This window comes from Gallinula chloropus (genome assembly GCF_964237585.1).
Source record: "Gallinula chloropus genome assembly, chromosome: 5".
NCBI classification, from domain to species: Eukaryota; Metazoa; Chordata; class Aves; order Gruiformes; family Rallidae; genus Gallinula; species Gallinula chloropus.
This window is the reverse complement of record NC_140090.1, coordinates 60844977-60859927: the sequence shown is the minus strand read 5'-3', so window position 1 is coordinate 60859927 and position 14951 is coordinate 60844977. Positions and strand designations below refer to the sequence as shown.

The 14951-nt window shown below is 60.9% G+C and overlaps 2 protein-coding genes across 3 annotated transcripts in view; one reads left to right on the top strand and one right to left on the bottom strand.

Annotated features, from left to right (window-relative positions):
• PSD (pleckstrin and Sec7 domain containing) overlaps positions 1–7443 on the top strand; it is a gene marked incomplete at its 5' end in the record, with an annotated part of 35370 nt that extends 27927 nt beyond the window's left edge. Inside the window, 7 exons of the mRNA XM_084265708.1 lie at positions 1282–1325; positions 2654–2832; positions 3587–3657; positions 4201–4358; positions 4686–4830; positions 5453–5596; positions 5840–7443. Of these exons, the coding sequence (XP_084121834.1) occupies positions 1282–1325; positions 2654–2832; positions 3587–3657; positions 4201–4358; positions 4686–4830; positions 5453–5596; positions 5840–6079 (981 nt within the window). The 3' untranslated portion in view covers positions 6080–7443. The remainder of the gene's footprint in view (positions 1–1281; positions 1326–2653; positions 2833–3586; positions 3658–4200; positions 4359–4685; positions 4831–5452; positions 5597–5839) is intronic.
• A 144-nt stretch (positions 7444–7587) lies between these two features.
• Positions 7588–14951, bottom strand: NFKB2 (nuclear factor kappa B subunit 2). Of its 2 annotated transcripts, none has more exons than XM_084265710.1 (22): positions 14888–14951; positions 14355–14433; positions 13836–13876; positions 13635–13733; positions 13251–13402; positions 12367–12473; positions 12030–12188; positions 11821–11925; positions 11590–11675; positions 11324–11390; positions 11128–11247; positions 10840–11022; positions 10544–10685; positions 10287–10401; positions 9898–10105; positions 9650–9819; positions 9391–9493; positions 9035–9264; positions 8780–8849; positions 8503–8675; positions 8302–8413; positions 7588–8207 (listed from the first exon to the last, which is right to left on the bottom strand). In XM_084265710.1, the coding sequence occupies exons 1-22, from the start codon at positions 14906–14908 to the stop codon at positions 8086–8088; spliced, it is 2664 nt and encodes an 887-aa protein (XP_084121836.1). In that variant the 5' UTR covers positions 14909–14951; the 3' UTR covers positions 7588–8085. The 2 variants fall into 2 exon arrangements, with proteins under 2 accessions (XP_084121836.1, XP_084121837.1); XM_084265711.1 differs by having other exon boundaries at positions 11324–11462; positions 14888–14929.

Below are 14951 nucleotides of genomic sequence, written 5' to 3'. Positions count from 1 at the left end.
TTTCCTCTCAGGTCCTGAGATCAGGGTAATCCCTTTCCTCCTCTGAAAAACAGGCTGTTGCTGCACCAGTGTCTCCTTGGTGGGGAGGAGCCGGGTCCCTGCTCCATCCTGGCTGCTGCGCCTCTCGGGGGAGTGATGGATGTCCCTTCCCCAGACACCGCTGAGGCCTGTCTGCTGGCCGGCTTTCCCGGGCCTCTGCACGCCTCCAGTTGTACTTTCTCAGCCACCAGCAAGATCTCTCAGCAGCAGTCTCCGGCCCAGTGATGGATGTTGACAGCTGCCTGAACAGCCTGTGCAAGACTTGATTATTTTCCTCCAAGGATGATGCCTTCCAGATCTTGCTCCAAAGCCCTCTGTGAGCACTGTGTTGAAACCCTCTCCAGAGCCTCCCTAGCTGCAGAGCTGTACTGAGTGTTGCTGGCTTGCACCCAGCTCGGACCAGACAAGCACTTGGGAGTGGGGCCCTGGAGCATCCTGCTGCAGGCAGGCTCAGCTTGTTCCCGTGCTGAGATGCAGGCAGCAAGTCCTGCTTTGCTCAACTTGGCAGTGTTTGGGCCAGCAGGGAGTGCAGGGTGCTTGGTGCTGCTGGGCAGGGGGTAGGGACAGGCCACAGCCACCCCAAGCCAGCAGCAGCCCAGCAGTAGGCAAACACTCATCCTGTTTTGACTAGACACAAGGTCCTCTGAGTTCTTCATAAATGGCAGTGTGCTGGTGTCTCTGCAAGTCCGAGGCTGGCACTCTGCTGAAGTCTCTCCTGAAGCTTAAGCTTGCTCCTGGGAAGCCTTTCACGAGAGCATCACGTCACTATGGAGCACCTGGTGCTGCCACGAGCATGTCTCTGCCAGCCAAGGACAGGCATCCAACGGTGGAGAGGTTGCAGGCTGTGATGTGTTGTGGCATGGAGCTGCTGGAGGTGCAGGGGCAGGCTGAAGTCCTGCTGAGCAAGGTGCAGCCATGCACCATTGAAGTCTAGACTGAAGGCTTGCTTTCCTGGGGTCTGGGCCTCCTGAAGGCCATCCCTTTGGCCAGCCTGGGACACGCTATGGATCTCCCATGGGATTGGAAATGTTTGGCTCACCTTGCTGTCATGCTGCCAATGCTGTGCCACTGGTGTGGACAGGCAGAGAAAAGAGGGGAGACAGCCAGGGCTAAGTCCCAGCACCGTGGCCAGGGTGTGCATGGGTTTGCAGGTGCCCCCGAGGTAGTGCCCCCTTCATCCCTGGAGCAGATCTCCTGGCCTGGCAGCACTCTCCTGCTGATCCTACGCTCCTCTCTCTGCAGGCGCTGTACGGCTCCATCAAGAACGAGAAGCTGCAATGGGCCATGTGAGTATCCCTCTCGGGGGATGCTGCCACCCAGTGCTGGGCAGGCAGCGGGGCCACTCTGCTGGCACGGGACGGGAGGGGGCGGTGGGGGGTGGAGAGGAGAGGGCTGGAGCTTTTTTGCCCCTTCTGCCCTTCCCGGAGCATCACCCAGCTGCCCCGGGGCTGTGAGGACGTGGAATGGGATGGAGGTGCCTGGAGAGCTGCGGTGGCAGCGTACCCCGGCTGCCCTTGGCAATTCCACAAGGGAAGAGCCCGTTTCCCGGCACGCCGGGGGAAGGCAGGCCGCCCCAGGCCAGCGGTCCCACCAGCTTTGGCGTCGCTTCGTGCCTCGGTGGCCGTGCCCGGGGTGGGAGCAGGCAGGCTCGGGGGGGCCGTGGCTGTGCCGGGGCCCCGCAGGGTGCCCGCACCCTCGCCCACAGCTGCCATCTCCAGCAGCGGGAGCGGCAGCGCCCGCGCTGTGGGGATTAATCAGCCCGGCGGTGCCGCCAGCGCTGAGCCAATGCGCTCGGGCTGCTGCCATGGAGACGCCGGCAGATGCTGAGGGGTTTAATTAGCAGCGAGCGGGTCTGAGGGAGGGAGGGAGGGAGGGAGGCAGGGAGGCAGCAGCTCTGGGCTCCCACATCTTCCTGCCAGGCGGGGGGAGCGGCACCGATGCAAGCCTGTCCGCAGCGCGAGGGGCCGTGGCCTGGATGGAGAGTGCGAGTGGGGGCCTGTCCCCTCCTGCTGCTGGGGCTGCCTGTTCTGTCCTGCTCCTGCCCCCGGGATGGTGCGGCCCAAGGCCTCCCTGCCACAGGCTCCCTGCACCCCTTTGCTGATGGCTCCAAGTCCCTTAGCCCAACTGCTGCCCTGAAAGTATGGGGACCACAGCCTGGGGGTTTCTTCAGGGTGGTTTTCCATCTAGACCCTCTCTACTGCCAGCTGCTGCCAGTGAACCCGTACGCCATGGGGGGCTGTGGTTGTGCCAAGACCCACGACACTGCTGCTCCACAGCCCCTGGCTCATCTTGGCCTGCATCAGTCCCAGCCCTTCACTTCCCAGGCTCTTCACTCCCTGGGGCAAGCAGCCTCCCTCCCCAGATCGGCAGCTGATATCCCCATGCTTTGTCTTTTGAGGGGCCAGGCAGCACCTCAGCTGCTGATCTAGAGAGGCACGACAGGATGTTGAATATTCACCAGTGATGATGGGAGACTTCTCAGCCTGGTCTGCTGCTCCTGACCTCCCTTTCAGAAGCCAAGCCTGATAGTGGCACTGGCAAGTGGGAGGTTTTGGTTGTTTTAGTCCCCAGCAAGGCAACAAACCCTTACCCCACCCAAATCTGTGGTTGGCAGAGATGAGGAGGAGCTGAGAAAGTCCCTCTCGGAGCTGGCAGACCCCAACCCGAAGTCCATCAAGCGCATCAGCAGCTGCAGTAACCCCTTTCTGGACTTTTCCCAAGACTCCAGTATTGCCACCTACAAGCACGGACTGTTAGTGCGCAAGATCCACGCTGATCCTGACTGCAAGAAAAGTAGGTGCCTTGGGGAGCCCTTGGGAGGGACTTTGTGGCAGTGGGGAGGCAGGACAAGAGTCACTACATGAGGTTTTACTGTGGAGTCATGCCAGCCTCCAGCACCAGCTCCCTGTGCCCTGTCTGTCCAGCCGTGCCTGGCATAATTCGACTCCCAATCTGGGGAGCCTGAAATCACCTCCCTGCTGTCCACCCCACCATCAGGACTGGGCAGTCCCTGCCAGCAGCACAAGGAAGGAGGCAGGCAGAGAGGTGGGGTGGGCTCCTCCAGGGATGCACCCTCGCTACAGGATGGTGGGGACAGAGGAAAGTGCCCTGTGGTGCAGCAAACAATCCACACATAGGGCTGCCGCTGCTTGGGCGCTGCCAGGCACGTTCACCGTTCCTACCGTAAAATCCCCTCTAAGCCCTGGCCATCTAATGCTGCCTTGATCTGATTAGATGCAGCTGCCCTCCAAAGCCAGTATTACCTGGTGGCCAGCACCGCCTCGTCCCTGCCCCCGAGCAGGGAGACAGCGAGTGCAGCGGTGCCGGCCCTGGGAGGCGGCAGGCAGCCCCCCTGCCAGCAGCACCATCTGCCAGCCACGCGGCCGGCACGGGCTCAGGTGCATGGGGACAGTCCTGGCCTGCTGCCCGTCCCTGGGGTGGGGTGACGTGTGCGTGGCAGGGCTGGCTGGAGGAGGATGGGGGGGGTGGGGTGAGCCTTTTCCCCTGCTCAGCGCTGGGGCTGATGCTGCTCTCTTCTTCCCGGCAGCACCCCGAGGGAAGCGCGGCTGGAAGCCCTTCCACGCCATCCTGAAGGGGATGATTCTCTACCTGCAGAAGGTAGGCAGCAGCGGAGCTGCTTGTGTCTACAGCAGGGAGAGGGATCGTCCCTGACCCAGAGAGGGAGGTCATGGCATCGAGAGGGGCTCCAGTGCCTGTCATTACAAAGCTCATCTGATGAGACCATGCCTGCGTGAACCATTGCTTGGGGCCCTGGAGGCATCTCTGATCCTGGCATACTTGGGCTCAGACTGGGTGGTGAAAGAGGCTGCCAAGTGAGAGCCCTGCATGCAGGGGCTTGGCTGGGGAGAGAGGAGGAACTGGGGCCTTTGTCCTAGGAGGGTGTTGGTCTGCAAATCCAGTCTCCTGCAGGCACACGTGGTGCCCAGCTGTGGGGAACAACCACGGTCCTGTTGCCAAGCCCATGCACCCAAGTTGTGCAGACTCTCTCCATGGGTATGGCATGAGCTGGAGGCAGAGCTTGCAGCAGCCTGGTAGAGGGTAATACCCAAGCCACACACCTGCAGTCCCCACAGCCTTGTAGAGCTGACTCATGGCGGGGTACATCCCTAAGCTGTCTCTGAAACACCCCGTGATTCACAGGAGGAGTATAAGCCAGGGAAGGCACTGGCAGAAGAGGAGCTGAAGAACGCTATTAGCATCCACCATTCGCTTGCCACACGGGCATCTGACTACAGCAAGCGACCCAATGTCTTCTACCTCAGGACAGCTGACTGGAGGGTCTTCCTCTTCCAAGCACAGTGAGTCCCATGGGATCACCAGCTGGGCCACATGCTGGGGCACAGGGGCTCATCTGCCTGGGGCAGAGGGTGGGATGGATCTTAGGGCCACAATGCTCTGTCCCAGCCCTTTCTGGAAGGAAAGGGATTACTGGTGCCAGTACTGTGCTTTGCCCAACTCTTCTTCTTCCCACCCCAATGGGCTCACGATAGCCCAAGTCAGAGCCCCAGGTGGCTGGCCAGGGCCAGGCCTGCGGGACCTGGATCTCACCTGCAGGGAAGATCCCTCTGCCTGTGATGTAGCCAGTGCCACTTACAGTCTATCTGTGGTTTGATCTTTCTCCCCAGGAACCCTGAACAGATGCACTCGTGGATCACACGCATCAATGTGGTGGCAGCCATGTTCTCAGCACCCCCCTTCCCTGCAGCCATCGGCTCCCAGAAGAAGTTCAGCCGCCCACTGCTGCCCAGTTCCTGCACCAGGCTGTCCCAGGTAGGCCATGATTGGGGGCAGCTAGAAGTATGTGTCAGACTGTCCCCTGTGAAGGGATCCACGTGGTGCCATGTGCCCAGCTACCTCCCAGCAGGGTATGGTGTTGAAGGAGCGTGGCTGGGGAGACATGGAGCAAGGGGGTGCTGAGACCGAGGATGGGCCACAAGTTCTTGTTCCTGGCAGTGGGAGCAGGAGACAGGCGATGGAGTCAGACCATGGAGGAGAGCATGGTCCCACATCACAGCTTGTGGGGTCCTGCCAGGGCCGGGACCAGGGAGGGTGACTGATCGGGGGACTAGCTGGTGCTCACACATAACAGGGCAGTTATTCACGGAGCAGAAAAGATAAAAAAACCTCACCAGCCTAGTTTTGGAGAGGATTAAATTCTTCTGTTTTGAGACTACATCCAGCCCCCTGTGAGGCAGGAGCGGATTGCTCCCAAGGGACTGTGCTTTTGCCTGCCATTTCAAACAAACACAAAATCCCAGGAGCAGAACCTGTGATCCTGGCTGGACCTAAGAAGGGAAGAAACCTTTTCTGGCCCCAGCCAGCTTACACTGCTGGAAGGGCAGAGCAAAGGGCAGACAGAGCAGGGCACTGACATTGTACCACCCTTCCCCAGGAGGAGCAGGTGAAGAGCCATGAGACCAAGTTCAAGACAATGTCAGCAGAGCTGCTGGAGCATCGTTCCTCACTTCCTGAGAAGAAGGTGAAGGGCAAGGAGTACGAGGAGCTGAAGCAGAAAGAAGAGTACCTGGAGTTTGAGGTGAGCTGGGAGACCCTCCTCTGCCCACAGCCCCTTTGCCCCTGTCCATCTTGCGCGTGGCACCAGCCATCCCTGTCAGCTGAATTGTACTGTGGCACTGCCCTGCTCTGGGACAAGTATCCCTGTCGGCCCTGGGATGCTGGCTGGGATGGAGGGACCACAAGTATCCCCCCACCCCAGGATGCTGGCTGAGGGGAAATGCCCAGCTCACCAACCCCTCTCTGCTGCACTGTGCCCCCCCAGAAATCCCGCTACGGCACCTACGCCATGCTGCTGCGGGCCAAGCTGAAGGCCGGCTCTGAGGACCTGGCAGCGTTCGAGTCCACCCTCTTTGACGCAGCGGGTGGGGAGGACGATGGCCTGAAAAAGTCCCGCTCCAGCCCCTCACTCAACGCGGAGCCTTCCAGCACAGCCACCAAGGTGAAGCGCAATGTCTCAGAGCGCGCTGGCCGCCAGCCCCCTGGCCACCCCCAGAAGTCATAAGCGAGGGGCACCAGCCGCCTGTGCTGCAGCTCCGTCCCTGCCCTCCTGGCGCCAGGATGGAGGCCACGTGCCTGCCGAGAGCCTGCATGAGTTCCTCCGTCTGTGGCACGAGCTGGGGGGGGTGACAGTCCTTCCCTGGCCGCCAGCACCAGCCAGGCAGGACCACAGCCCCTCCGCCCGAGACGGTGGCAGAGCTGGATGGTTCCCAGTCCTTGCCCGCAGGAGCTGCCTGCACCGCCCTGTCAGCCCCATCAGACTCATTCCTGCCCCTCCTTGTCTTGCGCTTGGCTGCAGGACCCAGCCCCCCTGCCCTGGGCAGGGGAACAACTGAAACCCACCCGCTGGCCCCAATTCTTCAGTGGTTTAAAAAATTAAAAGACAAAAAAAAGACATAAAAACCCAAAGCAGCAGACAAAACTGCAGCAAAACAAAGCCAACGGCCGCTTCTCCTCCAGCTCCGTTGTGCCATGAGGGGCAGACAGGAGTGGGACAGCCCTGGCCTGTCCCCTCTCCTGGGGCTGGTGGCCAGGGGAGCCAGGGCAATGGCACCTGCCCCCTTCCCTACCCCCCCCCCCCAGCCACCTCTGCACTCCTCCTGCTTTCTTACAACTTTTGAACGGTTTTTGTGATACAGTTTTGCACTTTTTAGTACCAGATAAGCTGACCACCAGGGAGGGGTTTTTGGGGTTACTTTTGATGCTTTTTTGGGAACTGTTTAAAAAAAAAAAAAAGAAACCACAAACCCAGCCATGTCCTGCAGGCACTGCAGTCTGGGGGGAGGAGGTTTTTACACGGACTCGGGGAGACCCAGCCCTCCCCCCTTGCAGCAAGCTGAGCATGGGCTCCTGTGTGTGCTGCTGTCTGCTCCTCAGCCCCACTCGGGTACCAGCAACCCTTCAGAGAGAGAGACGGCCCCATGGCTGCCAGTACCAAGGAGGCAGCCTTTGGGATGGCAGCACCCATTGCTGCACTCGTGTCTGCACAGGAGCTGTGCCAGCGCTTTGTGAGCCCCCCCGCCCCTTCCCAGTAGCCCGGATCAGCCCTTTGAGTGTCATACCCAGGGCATGTTGGGCAGCAGCATGTAAGTACTCCAAGGGGGGAGGTGGTCCCTGAGGCCAGGCTTGACTTTGGGGTCCCCACTGCCCTATGGGGCTGTTACGGGCCAGAGCCAGCTTTCCTTCCTGTGTTGCTTCTCCAGTGCATGGTTGGGCCCTCAGAGGCAGCCAGCAAAGCCTGGTCTGCAGTGCTGTGAGGTCCTCACGCTGCAGCAGTGGTGCAGCCCCTTCCTCAGCCACAGTCTCTCTCACCATGGTGAGGGGGCGGTTGGGGAAGCCTTCACCACCCCAGGAGAGGCTGGAGGATGCTGGAGCAAGGTACCCATGGTGGATCTTGGCCACAGGAGTGCCCAGGGAGGGGTCTGGGGACAGCGAAAGGGCTGTGGGTTGGGGCTGTCACACATGCTGTTCTTGGCCACCTGGGACCCAGCTGGTTTCAGCACTGACTTTGCGAATGTGTCAAACTTTTTATTCTGCTCTTTTGAGTCTATTGCAAAAAAAACCCCAAACAAACAAACAAAAAAAAAAACAAGAAAAAAAAAAAAAGAAACAAAATCCACCCTTGTCCCAGGCGGCCTGGGGGGGAGAAAAACCTTTGTACAGCTTCTTCTCTCAGTTACTGAAGTAAAACTCGCTCTTCACTTCTTGTGTGTGCTGTGTTTTCTCCCGTGGTTGGGGACAGCCTGGCACGGAGGGATGCTGAGGAGGGACCAGCAGCTGCCTCCCTGCTGCCAGACTCCCAGGCCACGTCTGGAGATAGGGAGGGCAAAGGCTTATAGAAACTGTGTCCCTTTATTCAGGAAAAGGACCATTAAATAAAAGCAGAGCGGGACGGGAGCTGGCAGAGTCCCATGCCCCTGAGTCCAGGCAGCCGGACCTCAAGTCCGGAAGGCACTTGCATGGGCTGGGGGCGATGTGGTCCCCCTCAGTGGGTGTGGGGGTGCCAGCCCCTCAGTGCACCTGTGGTTGCTGGCTGTGGGGCAACTCACCCCCTGGCCCTGGCTTCAGGGCCAGTGCAGGTGCCTGCTCCTCCTCCACTGACTCGCTGCCGTAGGCACTGTCTTCCTTCAGCTCTGCAAAGCAAGCGCCAGGTGCTGTCAGCAATGGGGAGGGGGTCACAGGGACAGTATGGACACCCATCCCCTCCCAGCCCCTTGCTCCCCCTACCTGTGCTTTGCAGCTTCTCCAGCGTCTCAGTTTTGTGGAGCATCCTCACAGCCTTGTGGAGCCCCATGGAGTCCAGCGCCTCTAGCAGCCCGCCCAGGCTGCCCCCAGCCAGCTGCGGAGAGACAGCACTGAGCGGGGCCGGCGGCCAGACGGGCAGGGGATGGGAGCAGGCACTGGCAGCCAGGCAGGCTGGGCACTGACCTCGTAACTGCGCAGGAGGCTGACGCTGGGTGAGGGGGTGTCCTTGTAGGTCTCCACCAGGCTGCAGAGCCCCAGGCGCTTGGCCAGCTCGATCCAGTCAGACCCGCTGCAGTCCTGGTTCAGCAGCTGCTCCAGCCCCTGCAGCGCCTCGCTGTCCAGAGACAGGACCTTCCCTGCATGGGAGAGGTACCTCCATCATGTGCTGCCCACCCTGCTGCCGGGAGGGTCCTGCCCTGCCCAGGCACAGCACTTTTAGGGGGGGAGAGGGGCTACTAACCTGACTGGGGGGCAGTGGGCAGCTCTGCCTCAGGGCCCTGCTGGGAGGCCTGCAGCAGGATCTCCCGCACCTGCAGACAGATGGGCATCAGCATCCTCCAAAGCACTGTCCAACCCACCCTGACCCCATACCACAGCTCTCCCTGGGTCACAGAGGGACAGGCATCCTCACAGGAGCATCTCCTGGAGGCCTGCCCCACCCCTGTCACGGCTCCTGCAGAAACACTCCTGGGGGCTTTGGCCCCCACACACACACCTTCTGGCTCCGAGTCAGGTCCAGGGGCGTGTGGCAGCGGCACTGCCTGTGCCCTGCCTGCCCATGCTCCTGTGCAGGGGGCTCAGGGTTGGTGACATGCTCTGTGTCTGGGGCTGGCTCCCCAAGCTCCATGGCCAGCTCCTGTTCCTCGAGGTCAGCATCAGTGTCACTGCTGGGCTCCGATGACGATGGGCTCACAGGTTCATCGTTCTCGCAGAGCACGTCTGCTCCTGTAAGGAAAGTGTGCACTGAACCCCGAGAAGGGCAGGTCGGCCCGGGGTGCTGGGGTCTGCTCTGTACCTGGGCACTCCCCAGCACCGGCAGCTGGGGCTGCAGGGGGCGGGGGGAAGCCTTACCAGCTTTGAGAAGAAGTTTGGTGAGGGTTGGGGACCCCAGGCCAGCAGCCAGGTGCAGGGGGGTGTTCCCAGCAAAGGTCCGGCTGTTCACATCTGCTCCCAGCTATGGAGAAAGGCACAAGATCATGCGGATGGGCTGCCTGTGCTCCTCCCTTCCCTGCTCCTGGTCACCCCAAGACCACAGGGGACTCCCACCTCCCCCTGATCCCTAGGGGAAGCTGCACCCCATCCCACAGCCACCAACCACCCACCACTGTACCTTCTTCACCAAGTGGGTGGCCATGTTCAGGTTCTCCATCTCCACAGCCAGATGCAGTGGGGTCCTCCCTCCCTGCCTCTCCACTGCGTTCACATCTGCTCCCTTCCTGACCAGCAGGTCCAGGCAGGCCAAGCTCTTTGCCTTCACAGCCAAGTGCACAGGCAGGAAGCCTGCAACAGGGGGAGAGGTTCAGCAGCCCTCCAGATGACCCTCTAGGTTCCTGATCAGTGTTTCCCAGCCTCACTCACCATGGAAATTGGGCAGACGGAGCAGATGAGGGGCAGCTGAGCCCAGGTGGGCCAGCAGTGTCCTCAGCATCTCTTCATCACCAGTCTGGAGTGCCAGATGCAGCAGGGAATTGCCATAGCGGTCCAGCAAGGTGGGGTCAGCACGGGCTTGCAGCAGGAGCTGGACCACTTGGGGCTGCTTGGTGATGACTGCCAGATGCAGCGGCGTCTGCAGGACAGCAGCACCCCCTCAGCAGTGCTCATAGGAGGAGCTAAGTCCTGCACCGCTGTCCTTGTCGGCCAGCCCTGCAGCATCCCCCCAATAGAAGCAGCAACAAGACCCCCTGGTACGGGCAAAACAAGAGCAAGCTCCAGATAAAGGAGAACCAGATGCCCTGGGAAACACATACCTGCTGCAGGTTGTTAGAGATGTTGATGATCTGCTGGCTGGGGATACTGACGACAACCTCGATGAGCTGCTTGATGACAGCTGTCTGCTCATGGATAATAGCAAGGTGCAAAGGCCTGCAGAGAGAGTGGGGATGGCCCCTGGCTCAGCTACATGTGTCTTTGGTCCTGTCACCTCCCATCCCTCAGAGCCCCCATAACGGCTCTGAAGGCCAACAAGGCTTCCTCACTCTCCCCTTGTAACCCTTTGTGCACTCACGTGTCTCCATTCTCGTCCTGCGATGCAGCCAGGTGCCTCTGGACTGCCAGCAGCATGCGGGGGTCAGCAGTGACGGAGTAGTCGAGCAGGGCATGGGCGTTGCGATGGGCCAGCGCCAGCATCCACAGCTGGCAAAGCTGGGCTGGGGGGACAAAGCAGGATGTCACCTCTGGCAGCGGCAGCCCCATCTGCTCTCTTACCCACCCTGGGTGCAGGGGAGAGTGACACCCAGCCCTCAAAGGTCCCCATCCTGTGCCCCTCTCCCAAGCGATGTCCCCAGGCCTAGCCCAGCCTACCGTGTTTCTGCAGCTCCTTGCAGTATGTGCCCTCGGCAGGGGCCTGCCTGTCGCTGCCGGCACCCTCCACCTCAGGGCCTCTCATCTGTACACCCCCCTGGTACCCGCCCACAGGGTGGGGGCCGGATGAGTAGATGCTGTTGTAGGCCATCCCGGTGGAGTAGGGGAAGCTGAGGTTCCCGCCTGCAGAATAAGGGGAAGGATGGGCGAGGCTGGAGAAGACCGGGAAACCCCAGGGCTGGCTTGCAGCAGCCCAGGCTGGGAGAGGGAAGGGTTGTCCCCACTCACCTCCTCCAGAGCCAAAGCCCCCAGCTCCCCCGCCGGCACCACCCATGTGTGAGCCCCCACCAAAGTGCTGGGGAAACTGAGGCAGGACTTTCTTGCGCTTCCTCTCCACTTCTTCCTTGTCTGCAGAGAGAGGGGCAGCAGGGTGAGAGGCAGCCCGGGTAGCAGGGGCACAGTGGCCTGCCGGGGTGGTGCTCACCTTCCACCACGGGGTAGTAGGTGAACTGCTTGGAGTCGCTCACGTCGCCCCCCCGCTTCCGCTTCAGCTGCAGGAAGACAGTGACGGGACGGTCGATCTTGGGCTTGTGGTAGGGGGGTGTGCGGAAGACGATGGCGTACTGTGGGCAGGACAGACAAACGTGGGGTCCCGCTCCCCCTAGAGCTGGGCACAAGGCTCCCTCACCCCACAGGGCACCTGCATGCCTCAGGGCATGGCAGGATGACCCCCCCCTGCTTCCCCCATACCTGCTTGTGCACATCGGTGGGGGAGAAGTCCCCGAAGGCCTGCCAGCCATTCTCGTCATCCTCGTAGAAACGCACCTCGATGTCATCTGGGGAGACAAGGGGCGTCTGGCACCGTCTGTCTCCCTGCCCCAGCCAGGATTGGGGAACACAGATCCCTGGCCACCCAGGGGCCCCAGATCTCTCCTGCCGCAGCCCCTCTGGAAGGTTTCAGCTGGAGGGAACAGCTTTTACCTTTCTGAACTTTATCACACAGCAAGTAGACCTCATCCCCTCCCCGCACAGAGCCTGCTGTCTTATCCATCCTCGAGATCTTCAGGTTGGAAGCTCCCGGTGACTCTGCAGAGTGAAGAGGAGTTGGGAGATGCTGTGGCAGACAGAGCATCCCTCATCTCCTTACCCTGTCCTTCCCCCTCCCTTTCCTGGCCTGGTCCCATGCTCACTGCTGTCATGGATTGGGTCTGAGATGACGGGCTGGAGAGCCAGTGTGAAGTTCCCGCTGCTGTCACGGAGGTAGGCAGTGAAGCGCAACCGCACGATGCTCAGGTCCATCACCTTCTTCAGCTCCTTCGCCTCCAGCTCAATCTCACGCAGCTCCGCTTCTGATGGGGCACGGGGAGATACCATCAGGCTAGGCGAGGGGATGGGGCTTCAGGTCCCCCACTCATCCCCCCCCAGCCCCACACTAACCCCAGCACCGCCCCCCAGCTGTCACCCCACAGTGGATCCCTGCTCCTCCCAGGATGCCAAGTCTGACTGAGCCCCCAGGGCTTCCCTCACCTGTCAGGAGATGGCTCCTGTTACGCATCTTCTGCTGCTTCAGCTTTTCTTTCATAATCTCCATCATGTTCTTCTTGGTAACATGGAGCACACCCAGGTTGCTGAACCTGGAGGAACAGAGCGATCCCACTAGGATCTGGTAATGCCACGGCTGGGAGCAGACAAGCCAGGGGGCACATGGGGTCCCTGAGTGAAGCACAAAGTAGTGCCACTTGGGCAGCAAGGGATCAATGCATAAGAGAAATAACCACAGAGGAGAGAGAAGGAGCCCAGAAAAGAGGTGGCTGAGAAACAATGGTCTCACCAGAGGTGCCAAGTCCAAAGAGGAGGACCAGGAGGGCTAGAGGCCAGAGAGATGCAGATGGCATCAGTCTGAGCCAGCAGCCAGGGCTGGATTTGTAAAAGCAACTGCAGCAGTAAGGTGCATGTAGCTCTGGGCCCTCCTGTCCCACTCCAACACAAGACACAGGGAAAACACCCTCTTCTCTAAATGGGGCTGCTGGGCCAGCAGTGCCAGTACACATAGGCATCCGAGCAGCCAGGAGCCTGCCTGCTCCTGCCTCAGCAGCTGCCTGGGCAGGGAGCCACCCACCAGCGCTTACCAAACAACCCCACGACTCAGGCTGGCTACAGAACTCATCTGCAAAGCTAGGGAGCTGCAACCCAAGCTCAAATCAGGATGCCTACACTGGAAACAGAGCTGGGCAAAATGCTCGGGCACAGAGCTGTACCGGTGACCTTGCCTGAACCCACTCCTGGCCCCATACAGCAAACCCAGCTCCTCCACACACTAACCCCTCTCTTCTCCCCAGTCCTTAAGCTGCAGCCAGCGACCCTGCCACCCTGCGCAGGCAAGAGGCCACCCAGGTCTTCCCCGCACATACTGAGCTGTCATGTCCTTGGGTCCCACGATGGCGACGCAGTTGCCGGCCTCGTTGCACTGCTTGCCCACCAGGCTGTGGGCGTGCACGCGGGGAGGGTCACTGTGAGTCACCAGGTCCACCTCGATCCGGGCCATCCCGGTGTAGTTGCAGATCTGTGGAGAGAAAGGAGATGGGAGTCAGACAGATGTCCTAGGAGCCTGCAGGACTCTACAAACCCACCCCACAGACACCAGACCTGCTGCAGCCACCCCCTCCATTCCCTCCAGCACCAGAAGATGCGCAGAGCTTAGTACACAGTTACATCCTTCCTTCAAGGCACCCTCCTGGTGTCTTTGTGCACCATCCAAAGATGCTGCCTCGTCCCCTCCGCAGAGCAACACTCACCTTGACAGTGGGATAGGTCTTGCGCCCCTTCTCACTGGATGCTCCTGGCAGCCCCCCATGAGAAGGGCCCTCGCAGCCGTACCGAAACCGGAACCCCCTCTGCAGAGGCAAAGAGGAGGTCAGCCAAAGGGGGCCCAAACACGATGCCATGAGAACAGAGGGTGACAGCTACACCTGCCCTTACCTGGGTGATGTCCTTACCTGCTTTGGCTGCTCGATGATGACAAGGTAGGGACCTTCCACTGGAGGACAGAGAGGAGAGAAACACGGGATAACCAAAGCACTGGTGAGTAACACAGGATAACCAAAGTGTGCGCTCACAGTAAGGATGCTGGATGTATGGGGATGGTGCTGAAGATGAGGTGACCCCTGTCTGTTCCATAGGGTTGCTCAGGGCCTCCAGCCCCTGTGCAGTCAAAGCCCAGATGTGAGCAGCAGTCAGAGTGGCAGGAAGCAGAGGAAAGGGCCAGAGGATGCTCTGGCATTCAAGGAGCGGGGAGGCCCTGGGGTCACAGCCCAACTTCAGGTCCCTGATAGACTGAGCAGCGGGGCCAGATTGAAGAGTTTGGCATGGGGCAGGGATTCCCGGCCTGCCCACAGTGGGGCCAGTGGGGACACAGCCCGTGGTGCTGCTGGGAACTACAAAGTGTGAGTCAGCCTGCTGGGAAACCCCGCTGCTGCCGGGGACCCCCGGGAGGGCACAGCCAGAGGGGCCCTTACCCGTCTCCATGAGGGGCTCCTTCTGCTCCATCATGTGGGAGCCGAAACTGAAGTCATCATAGTCAATTCCATCCAAGCACTGGGTGACAACAGGAGGTAAGATGAGTGTGATGTACTGGGGCTGGAATCCCCAACCACCCTGGGGACAGGCACAGTCCCCATCTCCCACCCTGGGGGCGCAGTCTGGCACAAACCCCCTTGCCCACCTTGGGGTACAGGCACAGATCCCTCGTCTCTCCCCGGGAACGTGGGGGGGGGGGGGCACACAGGTGCAGTCCCCTCACTGCCCACCCTTGGGTGGCACCAACAGACCCAACCTAGGGGCAGACACACAGACTCCCCCATCTCCCACCGCACTGGCACCTGCAAGACCCCCCCCATTGCCCACCCTGGGCACGGGCACAACCCCCCACCTCCCACGCCGGGGGCACCCGCACACCCCCATTTCCCACCCCACTGTCCCCAGCCCAGCCCCGGGCCGGGACCCGGCAGAGGTTCCCTCCCGGACCCGCGCCGGTCCGCGCTGCACTCACGGGCTGGAACTGCTCGTCCATGTCTGCGCGGGGCCGGCCGCCGGCCTGCGGGGAGAGCGCGGGG